At 47.2% G+C, this 20,168-nt stretch overlaps 1 protein-coding gene across 1 annotated transcript in view; it reads right to left on the bottom strand.

The window, feature by feature from the left end:
- Positions 1-20,168, bottom strand: part of WDR64 (WD repeat domain 64) — a 540,197-nt gene that overhangs the window by 162,820 nt on the left and 357,209 nt on the right. The window contains exon 20 of the mRNA XM_029594015.1: positions 17,365-17,513. Within this exon, the coding sequence (XP_029449875.1) occupies positions 17,365-17,513 (149 nt within the window). The remainder of the gene's footprint in view (positions 1-17,364; positions 17,514-20,168) is intronic.

Raw genomic sequence — 20,168 nt, 5'->3', positions numbered from 1 at the left:
CGGCAGCCAGCCTTCCATCAACTCTGGAGGGAGTCGCCAATGTGGTAAGGTGGGCGGAGTGGAGACGTCGGGCAGCGATGGTCGCAACAGTTTCTCTAACTTCCACCTTTCTTAATGTGTGGAATACATCTGGACTGTGTTGCGCTCAGGGGTGGACCCTTGTCCTGGAGAAGTGGAGAACGGCTCCCTGGTAGGGACCAGGAAGCACCTGCTCCCAGGGGGGTGGAGCACTGGAGGAGACAGAGGCTTGGATGAACTTCACTACTGGAAGCCCGCGGTCCCCCCGGGTGCAGCCCATTGGGACCCGGGCCGCTTGGACTTATGTGGACCTCGCAGGGTCTCCTGGAGTGATAGTAGACAGGCTTGCCCATGGACAGCAGGGGAGTGTGGTCGGTCTCGAGACTGTAGGTCAGATGGAGCAAGGAGGACCAGAACAGCATAGGCAATGACAAGGCAAAGGATAGAGCCAGAAACAGGAGACATGGTCAATCGGGCAGAGGTCAGAATCCGGTCAGTCCAAGAAGTAGTCAACAAGGCAGAGGTTAGGTTCCAGAGGTCAGACGAGGTCACAAGGCAAGCAGCAGTCAGGAAGGTCAAGGAACAGGCCAAGGTCAGTACCAGAGAGACAGTAAGAAGGTACTACCTGAGAGATGAACAGACAGATGCTGGAACAGTAAATTCCTGGAACAAGGCTTAGAACACAGTGACAATCTAGCACACAATATAATGTCGACCCGATGCAGTGCTCGATGGTAATCCAGCCAGGCCATGGATCTCCAGTCACCGTGGAACTTGGAAACTGGACGGAGCAGTACACTCGGAGTTGGTCAACAGGAGCGAGGTCCGGGGTGAGTGACTGAAAAGGACAGTGCTGTTCCAATTAGCGTGGATGTTCTTGGAATTCTTGAAGTGGGACCTTGAACCCACAGACTTGGAATCAAGTGTTCTTGGTTTCATGGATGTGGGGGCTTGAACCCATGACTTACAATCAATTCTTGGAAGCTTGGGGGCTTGAAGCCACGACCTTAGGACCGAAATCTCTTCACCATAGGCACTGCGCCACATGCCAAGGCGAGGAAGTGTGGGCAGGGACTTCCTTAAGTAGTTCCTTCAATCAGGGCGCACCGCGGGACTAGGACCTACCCCATGCCCTACAAGAGGCTGGGCGGTCCGCGTACGCGTAGGGGCGTGGCCAATGCCACGGGAGACGCCAAACTCAGACATGAGGCCTGGTGCGCAGTGGAAGGCCCGGCGACTACCACCATGGGATGTCGAGGCCTGGAGGAGCTCGCAGCTGCCACTGGGGATGCCGAACCGGGACCTGCGGAGGAGCCAGAGAGGTGAGCAGGACTGTGTGCGCAACTGTACCTCTCCTTCTAGGCCTCCCTCTACGCGGCCGTGGCTTGTCAGGGTAAGTCCTATGGAAGGTCTTCAGGAGATCTTTGTCAAGGATGTTGTGGGAAGGTTCCCACAAATTCTCCTCAGCCCCATAACCCTCCCAGGCTAGGAGATCCTCCCATTTCCCTCGACGCCGACGGACATCAAGGAGCTCTCTTACCTGAAGAGATGTGTCTGGTTCGGTAGAGACCCGTGGAGGAGAGGGAAGTCTACATGAGGGCCAGGAGAGGAACAAGGGCTTCAGCAGCAGAACATGAAGCGTGTTATGGATGCCCATAGCACACAGCAGCTGGAGCTGATACGATACTGCTCCCACTCTTCGAATCACCGGAAACGGGCCAATATATTTGGGAGCCAAGCAATGAGAGGGAAGTCTCAATCTGATGTGTCGGACACTAAGCCACACCTTCTGGCCAGGATGAAAGAGTGGAGCGGGATGTCTATGGGCATCAGAAGTACGCTTGGAATGTTCAGCGGCCTGGGTAAGGCGTTCTTTGACTTGACCCCACACCTGCCGAATGGTGTGGGCCATGGATTGCCCAGCTGGAGAAGGAACAGTCAGAGGAACTGGAAGTATCAGCCGAGGTTGTCGTCCGAATACCACGGAGAATGGAGATATATTGTTGGCAGCAGCGACGTGGGTATTGTGCGACAGTCGGCTCAGGGTAGGAGATCAGACCAATTGTCCTGCTGATCATTCACGTAGGAATGGAGGAATGTTTTTAAGGTTCAGTTGGTCCTTTCAGCTTGACCATTGGCCTGTGGGTGATAGGCCAACATGAAACTCAAGGCAATATTAAACTTCTTACATAGAGAGCGCCAGTACCTGGCAGCAAACTGTGGTCCTCAGTTGGATATAATTTCCTTTGGGAGTCCATGGAGACGGAAAATGTGTTTCAGAAACAACTTGGCTAATTCTGGGGCCATTGGGAGGCCTGACAAGGGAATAAAGTGACCCATTTTTGAAAAACGGTTGATGATGACCCAGATTACGGTATTGTTCTGGGACAGAGGCAGGTCTGTAATAAAGTCCAATGAAATGCTGGACCATGGCTCAGTAGGTACTGGAAGTGGTTGGAGTAGGCCCCAAGGTCATCTGGTAGGTGGCTTCTGTTGGGCACAGACGGGGCATGAGTCCACATAGTTACGAGAGTCTTGCACCATATTGGACCAATAATAATATCTTTGTAACATTTCCAGGGTCCTGGCACGACCTGGCTGTCCTGCCAGCTTGGAATCATGAGCCCATTTCAGAACTCAGTCATGTAATCTATATGAAACAAGTTTTCCCAGCTGGAACTGTAGTCGGCAAGGGATACGCAGGCAGGGTCTATGATGTATCTAGGAAAGTCAGAGACATCCTCAGGTTCAAAGGATCTTGATAGTGCAACAGCACATAGGTTCTTGGAAGCTGAGCGATAACATAGAACGAAGTTGAACCGTTCAAAGAAGAGCGTCCATCAGGCTTGTCGAGGATTCAAGAGTTGAGCTTCTTTAAGGTGCTCAAGATTCTTATGGGCGGTGAAAATGGTAAACTTGTGTTCTGCCCCTTCCAACCAGGGGGCCATTCCTGGAGAGCCAACTTGACGGTCAGAAGTTCTCGGTCACCAACAGTGTAGCATTACTCTGTAGGAGAGAACTTGTGTGAGTAGAATAGAAACATAGAAACATAGAAATGACGGCAGAAGAAGACCAAACGGCCCATCCAGTCTGCCCAGCAAGCTTCACACATTTTTTTCTCTCATACTTATCTGTTTCTCTTAGCTCTTGGTTCTATTTCCCTTCCACCCCCACCGTTAATGTAGAAAGCAGTGATGGAGCTGCATCCAAGTGAAATATCTAGCTTGATTAGTTAGGGGTAGTAGGGGTAGTAACCGTCAAATGAACAAGGTATCAATTTACCCTTGGGAGAAAACTGGCTTAAGACGGCTCCCTGCTCCAATTGCAGAGACGTCGACTTCGACGATGAATGGACATCTTGGGTCTGGATGCTGAAGACAAGGACTGGAACAGAAAGCTTCTTTGAGCATCTGAAAGGCGGCTTGTGCTTTGGGAGTCCACAGACAAGTGTTAGCCCCTTTCTTGGTCATGGCGGTGAGCGGAGCAGCTAGGGTAGAATAATTGGCAATGAAGCTCCGATAATAATTAGTAAAGCCAAGGAAACGTTGTAAGGCCTATAGGCCTACTGGCTGGGGCCAGTCTCAGATCCCCTGGACTTTATCTGTATCCATGGAGAAACCTCGATCAGATATAATGTACCCTAAGAAGGGTAAGCGATTGTGCTCGAAGAGGTATTTTTCTAACTTGGCATAAAGATGGTTTTCTCTTAGATATTGGAGGACAATCTGAACATGATCTTGATGGGATTCAAGGTCTTTGGAAAAAATCAGGATGTCGTCAAGATACACGACTACAAATGAGTACAGGAGGTCTCGGAGTATTTCGTTCATAAGGCGTATTGCATAGCCCAAAGGGCATCACGGTGTATTCATAGTGACCATCCCTCGTGTTGAATGCAGATTTCCAGATATCTTCAGGTCAGATGCATACCAGATTGTACGCATCCCTTAGATCCAACTTGGTGAAGATCCATGCCCCTTGAAGGCGGTCAAACAGCTCGCTGATAAGGGGCAGGAGGTATCTTTGCGGTTTATGGCGTTGAGCCCTCTGTAGTCAATACAAGGGAGTAAACCACCATCCTTTTTCTTAACGAAGAAAAATCCCACTCCAACAGGAGAATCAGAGGGACAAATGAACCCCTTTTCTAGGTTCTCTTTGATATACTCAGACATGGCTAGGGTCTCTGGGCGAGACAGTGGATATGTTCTGCCCTTGGGAGGCGTAGTGCCCAGCAGAGGTTTTATGGGACAATTGAACTTGCGTAACGGAGGGAAGATATTCACCTTCTGCTTCGAGAAGACATCTTTGAAGTCAACATACTGAGTAGGCAAGCCAGATAGAGTGGTAGACTTCAGAACAAGGACTACTGGAGATTCTTGACGTAGACTTGTCTTCTGGCATTTGGAGCCCCACTGCACCAACTGCAGGGAATGCCAATCGAACTAGGGTTCGTGGACCTGGAGCCAGGGCAGCCCCAGGATAACTGGATGTGTTAAACATTTTAACACATAGAAGGATATCTCCTCTTCATGGAGAGTGCCCATGGTAAGACGGACAGTCACTGTTCAATGGGTGATGAGTCCTGGAAGAGGTTCTCCTTGAATGGAGGCGATATGGAGACTCACATCTAATGGCTGAAGAGGAATGTTCAGAAGCTTGACAATGTCATCCATAATGAAGCTGCCACTTGCTCCGGTATTGACAAGAGCAGTGGTGGTAAAGGAGTAGGCCTCGATGCCAAGAAAGACGGGAAGCAGGAGTTGGGGGCCGGTGACAGTAGCGCCTAAGCTTGGGACCCCCGCCAGGCTCAGGCATTGCAGTTTTCCGGATGGACCAGACAAGACTGCCGAAGATGTCTGGAAGTGCCAAAGTAAAGGCAAAGACCCTCCTTCCTCCGATGGAGATGTTCGGTCGGAGATAGTTGCCCACGGTTCACCTCCATAGGTTCCACCACGGAAGAGGGCAGTGGTGAGGGAGTCTTGGCTGGAGGACTCTGGACACGTGTGGGATGCGGTGTAGGAGAGCGGGAAGCCTTTACTTCTAGGCACCTTTGCCGGAGATGATGGTCGATCTTCTCGGTGAGGGAAATCAGGTCCTCTAGAGACGTGGGAGTCTCACGGACGGAGAGTTCATCTTTGAGAGCGCTGGAGAGTCCGTCCTCTAGAGATGTGGGAGTCTCACGGACGGAGAGTTCATCTTTGAGAGCGCTGGAGAGTCCATCTAGGAAGATGGCTTGCAGACAATCTTCTTGCCACCTGAGTGTTACGCTCTACTCCTCAAGAGGGGAGGAGTTAGCAATCTGTTATCGCTCACCCCGCCAGGAGGGCGGAGTTAGCAATCTGTTCTGCTTTTCTCCTGAAAGGGGGGAGGAGATAGCAATCTGTCACGATCTGCTCCTCCAGAGGGGAGGAGTTAGCTATCTGTAGTGCTTACCCGCCAGGAGGGCGGAGTTAGTAATCTGTTAGCGAACTGTTAGATGCTCCTGTAAGGAAGGAGGTAGCAACTCTCCAGGGAAGAGGAGTTGGAAAACTGTTCAATGATACTCTTCTGAGGAGAGGAGCTAACAATAGGTATATTGTACTACGCTACTGAGATAGCAATCTATCATGCCTCCGCTACGGAGTAGCAATCTGTTATATATAGGCTGCTGGCAAGTCCCATAGAATGAGATGGTAGCTATCAATATAATACTTTCGTAAGCGGTGTTAGTGGTCGGTAGTGGTTGGTTCCCACAGAGTGATAGTAGTGTAAGGAATGACCACTTGGAGGAAATGGTGAATCCCTGGGCCGATGGCAGATGACAGCACCCCCAGGAGGAGATCCTGAGAGGAACCACCGGCTAGGCTAGAATATGAAATAAACACAAATAGTTCTTTATTAGACTGGAAGCTGGTCCACCAGTGGTGGCAGTAGTGAGTCGATGTGTCCAGCAAGACTGAAGTCCTTCTAATATTGGAATATAATCTCTGGGTCGCTGAGCTGTAGAGAGAGACTAGAAGTAGTGAGTAGACAGGGTATACTGGATACAAGATGGTACATTCACAATAGTAGATGTCTGCAATGGTCTCTATGCCACAGATAGTCTTCAGTATATTCAGGAACAGGAGCCATAGGTGAGCACTGGTTCCTATCAACAGTCTGTAATAAGAACTCGCAATAGCTGTATATGAAATGGCTTCTAGAGTAGAAGAGAGTCTTAAAGGATTCTAGGAACATGGGCCCTCGTGGAGCGAGTATCAGTTCCTATCTGCAATCTTGCCAATATAACTCTCGATCTCCAAACCTACGATAACGTCTTGGACGGAAGGGAGTCTTCAGAGCTATAGGAATGTAGGCCCTTGTGGAGTGAGTACTGATTCCTATCTACAATAGAACTCACTGTGTTCACGTCTGCGATCGCTTCCAGGCAATGAGAGTCTTCCAAGTATTCAGGGACGTAGGCCCTCGAGGAGCGAGTACTGGATCCCGTCTTGGAAATCTGAAATCAAGAAGAGAGAGTGGAGCCCCCGTGGAGCGGTACTCCTGGTAAGTTTGAAAAGGCTGAGCAGTGGAGAAGGATTCCCCTAGCTGACTCGGATCATTTTTGCAAGTACTGTGGACTGCCGAAGCAAGTCCTGTTGGAGTTCCTTGCTAACTCGTTAGAGGATAGCAAACAAAGACCTTTTAAAGTGGAAATGGATGATGTCACTATGGGGGGCATGCCCCCGAGGTTCGCGCCCTTGCTGGTACAAAGTCTGGAGCGCGCGCGCCCTTACGTCATCAAGAACATGGAGGATCCGTAGCGTCAAGCCAGTCCGGGGACGCCGGGACCAAGAAGCAGGGAGAAGCCGCGACTGCATCAGTCCGTCAGAGCCGAAGGGAGTCGCTCCCAAGGTAGAGAGAGGGTGGAGCGAGGGGCGAGAAGAGGCACAAACGCAGCATCGAGTTCAGTAGCCAGAGTCCTGAACTCCATCGTATACTCAGAGAAGGTCCGCGACCCTTGACGGAGGTGGAGTAGATTATGGCTGGCTACAGCTTGGCAGCCTGGGATTCTGAAGGTCTGCTTGAAGAGAGCAATAAACTTGAATAACTTGGAAAGTATGGGATCAAAACTTTCCCATAACGGAGAAGCCCATGCAAGAGCCTTCCCTTCCAGACGGGAGAGGATGAAGGTCACTTTAGTGATTTCCTTCAAGAACAAGGAGGGTTGCTGTGCAAATTGCATGAAGCACTGATTGAGGAAGCCACGGTGGGAGCGTGGGTCCTGTTGTATCAAGGAGGTGCAGGGAGTGCCAACGATGCTTTGGGTAGCATAGAGGCTGATAGGGCCACTGGATTGGCCAGAGCTGTATCTCGCAGCTGTGAACGAAGTTCTTCCACTGAAAAGGCTAGCGATTCCAAAACCCTGCGATATTCTTGGACTGTGGCGGCCAAACCCAGTAGGGCCCTGGAGGCGGGAGACTTCGCCAAGTCCATGGTCTTGGCAACCTGTTGTACTCGGGGGTGGACCCTTGTCCTGGAGCCGTGGAGAACGGCTCCCTGGTAGGGACCAGGAAGCACTGGAGGAGACAGAAGCTTGAAGGAGCTTCACCACTGGAAGCCCACGGTCCCCCAGGTGGAGCCCATAGGGACCTGGGCCGCTTGGATTTCTGTGGGCCTCGCAGGGTCTCCTGGAGAGGTAGTAGACAGGAGTGCCCACGGATAGCAAGGGAGTGCAGTCGGACTCGAGGCTGTAGGTCAGATGGAGCAAGGAGGACCAGAACCGAGTAGGCGATGACAAGGCAAGGGACAGAGCCAGAAACAGGAGACGTGGTCAATCAAGCAGAGGTCAGAATCCAAGGAGTAGTCAACAAGGCACAGGTCAGATTCCGAAGGTCAGACGAGGTCACAAAGCAGGCAGCAGGCAGGAAGGTCAAGAAACAGGCCAAGGTGAGTACCAGACAGACAGTTCGAGGGTACTACCTGAAAAACGAATAGACAGACGCAGGAACAGAGGGACGCTGGACCCATAGGATGCAGGAACAAGGCTGGAACAGTAGGATCCTGGAACAAGGCTGGAATGAGGATTAGAACGCAGTGACAATCTAGCACACAATACAATCATGACCTGATGCAGTGCTCGATGGTAATTCAGCCAGGCCATGGATCTCCAGTGTTGCGACCTTCACTTCCCGACTGCTTCACTCTGCCTACCTTTCCTTTTTTGCGGCTCCTCCTGCTCTTCACGGATGCCTGGCTGCCGTGGCGTACGCCTGATGCCCTCTCTGGCGTCCCCAGACCGGCTTGGGTGCTGCCTCCCGCCATGTTCTACAGGTACCTTAGGGTACGCGCGCCACACAGCCCTCATTCTTATTTCCTCATTGGCGCGTTCCAACTTCCATTGGACTCTTTCTGCTAACGGGGTACCCGCTCCTCAGGGGCCTCTTTTGCTTCTTTCAGGTCGCTATCAGGTAACCGGTACTCCCTCCTCGAGGCCCATGTTCCCTGACCCGCTGCCTGCATCCATCTCCTCTTCTACTTGGAAGAATTCACTACAGACACCATCAGCGAGTAATACTATCATCTACTCCTCAGAGCTGTCTCCCTGGAACCAGATATTCGCTCCTCGAGGGCCTGCCTCCGTTCTAGCACCAGTTGTCTCCACTACAACACTCCTACCAGAGGAACCGCTGTTCCAGCGCCCTGGGGAATACTAGCCCAGCCGGGCTACATCTTCTACTCACTACTGCCACCTCTGGTGGCTTCTCAAACTGTCTAAATAAAGAAATATCTGTGTTTGTGTGTCCAGAGCTGAGCCTGACCTGTGGCCCCTCATGGGACTTCCCCCCTTGGGCGTGGTCAGCTGCCACAGTGTCCAAGGGTCCACCCAAACTTCACTAATTATAACAAATTGCTAACTCCATGGATCCGGCAAAGCTCAATGCCCTGCAGACCATTCCGGGCCTGGCCCTGCGCATAGCTGAACAACAAGACGCATTGGAGAAACTCACTTCTGCGTTCCATCAGCTGCACGCACAGAAGAATCAAAGTGCTGCTTCCAGTAATGAAGGTCAGTTACCTTAAGTAACTTTAAAGACTACGGTACCTCTGGCTGCTCCAATTCGTTTCTCTGGAGAGATTCAAAGAACTAGAGGTTTCCTAAATCAGTGCTGCATGCATTTTGCATTACAGCCTTCTCACTTCCCCACAGCCTACGGCAAAACTACTTATATTCTATCTTATCTTGATGGAAGGGCCTTGTCTTGGGCCTCAACGCTGTGGGAACGGAAGGATCCAATTCTGCAGGATATTGACGGATTTTTGGATTTGTTTAAATCCGTTTTTGATGATCCTGCTCGAGTGACTGTTGCTGGTTCTGCTCTGGTGGATCTGAAGCAAGGCAACCGACCACTGGCTGATTTTGCAATAGAGTTCAAGACTCTTGCTACAGAATTATGCTGGGATCCCAAATGTCTGAAAACTCTCTTCTTCAGAAGTATGGATACTCACTTGAAAGAGAAGCTGGCCGCTTGAGAGACACCTGACTCGCTGGATGAACTAGTGGCTTTGGCTACTAGAATTGACCACTGGCTTCGTGATAAGGTGAAAGAACTCAAGCCTAGTAAAGGACCGGTTCAGAAGGAGGTTCGTGCTAAACCTGCAATTCGGATGGTTCCAGCAATACCTGTCGCCAGTGGAGAGGAACTGATGCAACTTGGTCGCAGTCACCTGACTTCAAAAGAGAGAAGACTTCGGAAGAGGCATGGCCTGTGTATGTACTGTAGACAAGCTGGTCACGATGTCCCAACATGCCCAATTCGTCTGGAAAACGGATGGGCCTAAGTCCTGCAGGAGGACTGTTCTTAGGCCTCACTACGACCTCTCCTCTGCTGTCTCTCCCAGTCTCCCTGAACTGCGAACCGTCCGAATTTCAAACTCTTGCCCTGGTGGATTCAGGAGCAGGAGGCAACTTTATACTTCAATGCCTAGTGGAACATTTGAGGATCCTCTTCGTCACTTTGAAGGTTCCACTGCTCCTATCATCTATCCATGGAGAGCCTTTGCTGGGTGACATGACCTGTCGCACTGAACCAGTAACCCTCCGCACCGGAGCCCTCCATACTGAGTCAATTCCCTTCTTTGTGTTAGAGAAGGCTAGGCACCCTATCATTCTGGGGTTACCCTGGTTGCCATTGCATCAGCCTCAATTCAACTGGACCACATTGGAACTCTCCCGCTGGGGCCCAGGTTGTCATAGCAATTGCCTTAAGGAGGTTTCTCCTGTCCTCTGCATGCCTACAACTCCAGTGATATCAGGACTGCCGCCTCAATACGCATCATTCTGTGATGTGTTCTCCAAAGAAACTGCTGACATCCTTCCTCCATATAGATCTTATGACTGTGCCATAAGGCTGAACCTCCTAAGGGACGTGTCAAAACAATGAACCTCTGTAATAGAGAATAAGGCTATGTATGAGTACATCGAGGAGAATTTACAGAAAGGATTCATTAGACCATCAAAGTCTCCAGCTGGCGCAGGCTTCTTCTTTGTGGGGAAGAAGGACGGTACCTTACGTACTTGTATCGACTATCGAGGTCTGAACGAGATCACAATCAAAGACCGATATCCCCTGCCTTTAATCTCAGAGCTGTTCGATCGTCTCCAAGGTGCCAAGATATTCTCGAAACTTGACCTGAAGGGAGCCTACAACTTAGTTCGCATTCACAATGGCGACAAATGGAAAACAGCCTTCAACACTCGAGATGGTCATTTTGAGTACTTAGTAATGCCCTTCGGCCTGTGCAACGCACCCGCCATGTTGCAGGACATGATGAACGACATCTTGCGGGACCTGTTGTACAAGAATGTCGTAGTGTACGTACATTACATCCTGATATTTTCTTAGGATTTGTCTACTCATCTAGAGGACATCAAACAAATACTACGAAGACTTATTTATTTTATTTATTTATTAGCTTTTATATTTCGACATTCGTGGGTACATCATGCCGGTTTACAATATAACTGAAGGAGGAAATTACAAAAAAACCAGGGTGGGGGGGAAGAGGTAGCAGATAGGAAGAGAGAAGGGACGAGAGAAGAGAGGGAAAACAGGAAGAAGAGAAAAGGAACAGTACCTAATGGAAAACAACAGAGGAAACATAATAAGAAGCACTGCAAATTATATACTCAATTGTAAACTTATCCACTGTGGATAACCTTAAATAAATTATACACTCCAAACAGTATTATATACAATAATAACAAAAAGTACTATATACTATTGTATATATGTATACAAGGTGGCCCTGATATACATTATCTTTAACTAGTACATACAGGAGACACTATATATGACATTATAAATTATACGTTCAGAAGGCAACTATGTATAGACTAGCAGGATTGCTAAAGGGAAAAGTAAGGGTTAAAAGGAAAGCGGATGAGGGTAAATAAAAAGGGGTATAAATGGTTGCTATAGGAAAAAAAGAAGGGTTTGAGGACAGGGGAAAGGGGTAAGGGAAATAAGGATATATAAGGAGGTGCAGCAAATGGGAGACAAAACAGAGGATAATTAAAAGGAATAAAGGAGAAGGCTATAAGTATGTTAATGACAAGGGCTCTTTCTCTGAAGGAGTAGAGGGAGCAGGGGGACTACGTGGGATTAAGATCAGGGTAGGCCATTTTAAAGAGCCATGTTTTAACCCCTGTTTTGAATTTCCGAATGCATGGTTCTAGTTAGAGCTCAAGTGGCATAGTGATAGGGCTCTTTCTCTGGTGGAAGTGTGGTGAGTACATTTAAGGGAAGGGGTATGGAGGGTTCCTGAGAGTGCAGTTCTAGTAGGATGATTGGAGGAGTGGAATCAAAGAGCATCCTCAAGCCAGGAGTGATTGTGGTTGTGCAGGGAATTGTGAATAATGGTGAGGGTTTTGTATCTGATGCCGGAGGAGATGGGAAGCCAATGGAGTTCCTTGAGAATAGGGGTAATGTGGTCTGCTTTACGTGTATTTGTAAGGATTCTTGCCATAGCATTCTGTAACATTTGCAGGGGTCTAATAGTAGAGTAGGGAAGGCCTAGAAGTAAGGAGTTCTGACTTCGAGAACATCGGCTCTAGGCCAAGCTATCCAAGTGCGAATTCCATAAGGACTCTGTGCCTTTTCTTGGCTATATTGTGTCTAAAGATGGCTTCCAGATGGATCCCCAAAAATTAGAGAGTATTAAAAATTGGTCCCAACCTACCAGCCTGAAGGCCCTGAGACAATTTTTGGGGTTTACTAATTACTATAGAAGCTTTATAAAGAATTATTCTTCTTTAACTGTGCCCTTAACTGCAATGACCCAGAAAGGGACCAACACTTCTAAATGGTCTGCGGAGGCCATTTCCGCATTCAAGGATTTAAAGACTGCCTTTTCCACTGAACCATGCCTGTGTCATCCAGACCCCGACAAGCCATTCATCGTGGCGGTCGAAGCTTCTGATGTCGGTGTGGGGGCTGTATTGAGCCAAATTGGAGACTCCAAATCCTTACGTCCCTGCTCCTTCTTCTCGCAACATTTCTCTCCAGCAGAGAAGAACTATGGGATCGGAGATAAAGAGCTCCTGGCTATTAAGTTGGCATTTGAGGAATGGCAGCCTTGGCTCGAAGGCGCTCAACATCAAATTACCGTGTTCACAGACCATAAGAATCTAGAGTATCTCTGCCATGCGCAACGTCTTAACCATAGACAAGCCAGATGGTCCTTATTTTTTAACCGTTTTGACTTCATGCTCAAATATCGCCCCGGAGACAAGAATACCAGAGCTGATGCCCTATCACGCTCCTTTCTCTTGGAGGATATTCCAGAAGAACCTCAGCATATTATCGACCCGAAGAAAGTCATCTTGGAAGCTATTCATACTGTGCCCGCTGGTAAAACCATCGTGCCTAAACACCTCAGGAAGAAAGTGCTCTATTGGGCGCATGATTCCAAGCTGGCTGGCCATCCTGGTCAACGCTGTACCCTGCTGAAGCTACAGAAGTATTATTGGTGGTCAACTATCAAGGAAGACACACTCTCCTACGTAGCATCTTGTGCCAACTGTGCCAAGCACAAATCTACTTCTGGCCTACCGTGGGGATTGCTGCAATCGCTTCCAGCTCCGAAACAGCCCTGGATGCATATGGCTACTGACTTTGTGGTCGATCTACCCCTCTCTGGAGGTATGAATACCATTTGGGTCACAGTCGACTGTTTCAGCAAGATGGCCCAAATCGTGGCGCTGCCTGGCTTACCTTCAGCCTTGGAGCTTGCGAAGCTCTTCATAACCCACATCTTTCGCCTTCACGGCCTACCGAAGCACATAGTCTCGGATCGAGGATCACAGTTCACGGCAAGATTCCGGAAGGCTTTGTGCAAATTTTTCGACATTTCTCTAGATTACACATCAGCCTATCATCCTTAATCAAATGGACAAACAGAACGGATGAATAGGACCCTGAAACAGTTCATTCGGGCCTATGTGAGTTGCCATCAGAATAACTGGGCCGAACTGTTACCATGGGCTGAATTCGCCATTAATTCTCATCCAGCATCATCCACTGGATCACCTTTTGAAGTGGTATATGGACGTTCACCATCACCACCACTTCCACTGAAGCTCTCAGTGACATCCCCAGCAGCTCAATCCACTGCTGATAATATCCATCAATTATGGACTCAGACGAAAGAAATGCTACTCAATGCGAGTGATCGAGCCAAAAGGTTTTATGACGCTCACCATTCCAAAGCGCCTGTCTTTCAACCTGGTGACGAAGTCTGGCTATCCACTAAGCACCTTACACTGAAGTTACCCTCCACTCGATTTGCTCCTCGCTACGTTGGACCATTTCCAATCCTCTGACGTCTTGGCAACATCAGTTACAGTCTGAAGCTACCACTTGGATTAAACATCCACAACGTTTTCCATGTTTCACTTTTGAAACCATTCATTCTCAGTGAGTTCTCTTCCAAGTCTTGGGAACCATCTCCCATCAATGCAGAAGATGACCTAGAATACAAGGTCAAAGCCATTCTTGATTTATTTATTTTTATTTATTTAGCATTTGTTTATATACCGAGGTACAGCTGACATAGCCCTCACTCCGGTTTACATTATAACAAACCAGTTACATTTAAATTCATAACAGTGTGACAGAGATTGAATCAGAACATTAACTTAATAAAAGTCAATAAATACATTGAACAATAGATATGAGTGTATGCAACACTTGAAGTTGACGGTTGAAACCGTTAATGAGAAAAAGGTTTCTGCGAGACAGGACGAATGACAGAAGGAGGGGATTGCTGGCATAAAAAGGAACGTCCGAAGACAAGGCAAGACTTGGGAATACCTTCTTTCATGGGAAGGTTTTGGCCCTGAAGAAAATTCTTGGGAGCCTCTGGCTAATATCCTTGACAAAGAAATGCTCAATCAGTTTCATCTCTCGTATTCTTGGAAACCAAGACCTGTTACCCACAGAGGAGACCGCCCTTTGAAGGGGGGTAATGTTGCGATCGTCACTTCCCGACGGCTTCATTCTGCCTACCTTTCCTTTTTTGTGGCTCCTCCTGCTCTTCACGGATGCCTGGCTGCCATGGCATCCACCTGCCGCCCTCTCTGGCGTCCCCAGACCGGCTTGGGTGCTGCCTCCTGCCTTGTTCTATAGGTACCTTAGGGCGCGCGCGCCGCGCAGCCTTCATTCTTATTTCCTCATTGGCGGGTTCCTCAAGGGCTTCCCTGTGTGATGACGTCACACTGCCCGGATATTTAAGCCTACAGTTTATTGCTAGCCGTTGAGTTAGCAAGGGGATTCTTATGGATGGGATTCGCTCTCCGTACCCAGCTACTCTACCTTTCCAACTTTCATTGGACTCTTTCGGCTAACGGGGTACCTGCTCCTCAGGGGCTTCTTTTGCTTCTTTCAGGTCACTATCAGGTAACTGGTCCTCGCTCCTCAAGGGGCCATGTTCCCTGACCCGCTGCCTCCATCCATCTCCTCTTCTACTTGGAAGAATTCGCTACAGACACCATCAGTGAGTAATACTATCATCCATTCCTCAGAGCTGTCTCCCTGGAACTAGGTACTCGCTCCTCAAGGGCCTGCCTCCATTCTAGCACCAGTGCCATCTCCTACGTGGAACTGCTGTGTGAGTACTTTGCCAATGAGTCTCTCAGCTCGCAGGGATCCAGTACTCGCTCCTCGAAGGCCTACGTCCCTGAATGCTCAGAAGACTCCTTAATGCCTGGAAGCAATCGCAGACATGAACACTGTGAGTTCTATTACAGATAGGAATTGGTAATCGCTCCACGAGGTCTATGTTCCTAATCTCTGAAGACTCCCTTCTGTCTAAGACATAATCGCAGGTACGGAGATCGTGAGTTGTCATTGCAGCTTGCAGATAGGAACCGGTACTCACTCCACGAGGGCCCATGTTCCTGAAACCCTTCACAGACTCTCTTCTATCTCAGAAGCTATCACATACCTATATCTTGTGAAGTACTATTACAGATTGCAGATAAGAACCGGCACTCGCTCCATGAGGGCCTATGTTCCTGAAACCTTCCAAACACTCTCTTCTATTACAGAAGCCACCTCATACACAGATATTGTGAGTTCTTATTCCAGACTGCATATAGGAATCAGTACTTGCCTCGGCTCCTGTTCCTGAATATACTGAAGACTCTCTGTTGCACTGAAGCCATTACAAGATATCTACAATTGTGAGTGTATCATCTACTACTGGTTATGTATCCAGCATACCCTGTCTACTCACTGTCTATAGTCTCTCTCTACAGCTCAGCAACCCAGAGATCACAGTTCCAGTATCTGAAGGACTTCAGCCCTGCTGGGCACATCAACTCACTACTGCCACCTCTGGTGGTTCTACTTTATGTCTAATAAAGAACTATCTGTCTTTGTCTCCATACTCCAGCCTAGCCGGTGGTCCCTCTCAGGATATCCTCCTGGGGGCGCTGTCATCTGCCATCGGCCCAAGGATTCACCAATTTCCATTCAGTGTTTATTTCTTACACTACTAGAGTGTTATCATACAGACTGCCACTCTGTGGGAGCCAACCCACAACAGATCATTAACTCTATCTAAGGAGTACATCACTCTGCTGACTACTCCCCTCTGGGGAAGCAGATCCATATCAGACTGCTAACTCCGCCTCCCCGGCAGGGTGATCTACAGCAGATTGCCAGCTCCTCCCATCTGGGGGAGCTGATCAATAATAGATTACTAATTCTGCCCCCCTTGGCGGGGTGAGCATTAACAGATTGCTAACTCCTTAGCAGATATACAACTGCTATTAATTGCATCAGTAGCATGGGTTCTTCTTAGTGTTTGGGTAATTGCCAGGTTCTTGTGGCCTGGTTTTTGGCATCTGTTGGAAACAGGATGCTGGGCTTGATGGACCTTTGGTCTGTCCCAGCATGGCAATTTCTTATGTTCTTATGTTCTAATTATGCAGCATATTCTTAGAAGAAAAACAGCTGTAAGGAAATCGAGGCAGAGCAGCAGAAAATGCAACCGATCATGGCGCCTTCTTGAAATTCCCCCACTTTCTAAGATTTAAAGCTAAACTGTTCCATGCCATCTTCCTATGTACTGCTGCAAGACAGTCAGTAGCTATAGTTGGTGTATGCAGATCCTCATGCTTTACACAGAGAAAAGCTGGATGTGATCAGCAGATATTCTGTATCCCAACCATAAAGATGTTAACAAATCACCAGTAGGCTGCAAAAAAAAAAAAAAAAAATTATACAGAACAGTCAAAAGGGCTAAACTCTGAGGAACCCCCATATTAATGTCTTTCCATGAAAACACAATTTCCCCATTAGAGCTTCTTCAGAGGGATCAGAGGAAAACAACTGAAACCTTTGCACAATTTGAGATCCCAACCCAAGGGCCCTTAAGCAATCCAACATTATAGAAGGGTTTAGTATATCAAATGCTTATGAAATAGTCAAACAAATCACAAAAAAACCCTTCCCTTTCCAGATTAATCTGCAGGGAGTCCATTAGAGAGACCTGCTATTTGAAATGATCTGAATACCTCCAGACACAGCCATTTATAGGACTGAGCAAGCTGGGCATTACCTGGACATCAAGCTTAGGGACAGAGGCCAAAGAGGAAAGCTGCACACTACTCGGTTCCCTTCTGTATCCTTCCCCCATCCCATGCAGCCATCAATGGGGGCTAGAGATTCATGGACACTGTTTTCCCTGGCAATGGTTTATGTCTCCAGATATTTTCTCTCTAGATCCCAAAATTCAGGATGTGCAGGGATGCCTACAAACTTGGGTATCTTATGCATTCAATTTTGTATTTTATGAAGTTGTAATATAAAGAGACATTACCTGAATATTCCATAAGTAAATGTTTCCATCTTCATGACCAGAAGCCAGAACTGGTACATTTTCATGTCTAATCACCAGTTCTGATGTATTTGAAAAAGCTGTTTGTAACTCCCATTGTTCCTTTTCACCTTCATCTTTAACTTGTGATTCTGTTTAGGGATACATCATATTCGCGATATCTTATTCTGCTCATCACAAACTTAATTTTCATGCATAATCTTGGCACAAAATGTGAAAAATCTCATTTGCAGTAGTACACAAAATAATCAAGACCTCAAAAAGGGCCTACAGATGCAAAGAATAGCAACAAAAGCCATTAAACATCAGTCCGCCTTTAGTTTTACTGCTCATTTTAGTGCAATCGCATGCATTTGATATAGGGGCAGAAGAAACACAATGAAAAGATTGATGTGGAAAATGTGGAAAATGCAGCACATAAGGACTTCAAGGTCCATCTAAAGTCTACCCAACTCTATTCCTACTGCAGTGCCATAGACTCCAGTTGGACATTGGCTGTTCTGTCACTTTCTCAGAACCGCACTTAAAAAGACTGAAAAAGTGGATATGCATAGGGATCGGTTGACCAAGAAATCGGGGAACTGATAGGCTCCCCTTGCAATGCAGAATTTCCATTTTTAAAACCTGTGTAGTCCCCCTTCATTTGTCACTGGAAGTGTTAGAGAAAATGCACACTGATGAAAGAGGAACAGTGTTGAAAAATATTGATTGCACCCCTGAAGCAGACATACAAAACATGGGACAGCGTTAGGTGCTGACCTGTTGGATTTTCAGTATAAGGGAAGTGGTTTTAAGGATTTTTTAAATCAATGCAAAACTGTATTTTAAGCCAAATTAGCAAAGAAAAATGTCTAAAAATTTAATGGGACTATGATTAAATTGATTGTTTTCTCTGTCACTAAGTTTCAGAGTTTTTTCATGTCTGAGTGTTCCTTTCTAAGTCCTTAATATTTAACAGATTAGGAAAAGTAACTAGGATTAAGCTGGTAAATATTTATTAGGGGTGAATCAATCATTGACAAGATTTGTCACATAAAAATAGGCAGTTTTCTAACAAAAATACAGCAGAATGTAAATTAGAATATATCTTTTGAGGTTAATTTTACAACCAGCATCAGGCTGAAGTCCGCATACAGAAAGAACATGCAGATTTCACCTCAAAGTTCAAAGTGGGGTTATGCACATAGGACTACATTGAAAATTAACAGTGTACATGAAACCCTGTGTGGCATATGCATACACATTTACGCCAGTTTGGAAGCAGGTATACATGTATATGCGTACATTTATACACAGGTGCATGAATGGTTTCCCTGCCTAGTTCCGGCCCTGATAAACCCTCTTTTTAAAAGTGCACATGAAATAACTTCCTCACATACTTTCACGTACACAATTCCTAGGACAATATTCTAAAAAGTCCATTTAATATAAGAACATAAGAACATAAGACTTGCCATACTGGGTCAGACCAAAGGTCCATCAAGCTCAGTATCCCGTTTCCAACAGTGGCCAAGCCAGGTCACAAGTACTTGGCAAGATCTCAAGGGGTAGATAAATTCCAAGCTGCTTATCCCAAGAATAAGCAGTGAATTTTTGCAACGCTACCTTAATAATGATTAATGGACTTTTCCTCCAGGAACTTGTCCAATCCTTTTTTAAACACAGCTACATTAATAGCTGTGTTCAAACATCTTAAACGTGAAAAAATGACTAAGGGGGTCATTTTCAAAAGAGATCGGGGCAGGTTCTGGGCAGTGTCCACACTGGAAGGGGAGGAGTCGGGGCAGCACCGGGGCGGACGCTGTGAAGATATCGCTGACGGCGAAAAGGTAAGGGCTCTTTTCACCGCCAGTTTCGCACCCAGTAACACCACCTTTTATGATGGCACTATTGGGTGCGAAAGCCGGCAGCGATAGCACTGCGGAGGTGTGATCGCTACCGGCTTTTGCACCCCCCCCCCCCCCCCCCGTTATCACCAGATTTTCTAAGGTCTGTGACCTTAGAAAATCCAGGCCTAAGTGTTGGTCTGGGTGAAGTGGAAGGACTTCAAGCTTAAGAGCCAGGAGGGTCTTCGTGAGCTGCAGATGAACTGGATGAATTGGTAGACTAAATGGTAAAACTGGTTATTTCATTGTCAGAAAATTTCTTGTGTCTAAATAACGCAAGTAAAATCTACTCATGTATCCCTTTAAAGTTTAAAACAAATGAGGACTACCAAATTTCTCACTCAATTTTTCAAAATTTCTCCATAACTCAGGGAATTAGTATAGGAAAATTAGTTCTTACCTGATAATTTTCGTTCCTGTAGTACCAAGGATCAGTCCAGACTGTAGGGTTATGTCTCCCTTCCAGCAGGTGGAGTCAGAGGTCAAAGTTCTAAGCACCTCCCCTATCCCAGGGTGCCTCCTGCGATCCTCCAGTATTTTGAATAACAAAGCAGAGACTCATGAAGAAGGATAATCAATGACTAGATCAACTATATATATAAATAGAACAAATACATAACAATAACAATAATACGTAACAATCTTCAGAGCTTCTTAAATCATTGCATAGGAAAAAGTTAAAAAGGAAATCAAGATAAGAAATAAATAGTAGTCAATAGCGGACTCTCCGGAAAAATACTGGGCGGGCGTCTGGACTGATCCTTGGTACTACAGGAATGAAAATTATCAGGTAAGAACTAATTTTCCTTTCCCTGTACGTATCAGGATCAGTCCAGACTGTAGGGATGTACCAAAGCTGCCCTAAATGGGGTGGGATCCGGAGAGTCCTGCCCTCAGCAC

This window comes from Rhinatrema bivittatum, chromosome 3 (assembly GCF_901001135.1).
Source record: "Rhinatrema bivittatum chromosome 3, aRhiBiv1.1, whole genome shotgun sequence".
Taxonomy (NCBI): Eukaryota; Metazoa; Chordata; class Amphibia; order Gymnophiona; family Rhinatrematidae; genus Rhinatrema; species Rhinatrema bivittatum.
This window is presented reverse-complemented; position numbering and strand designations above follow the sequence as displayed.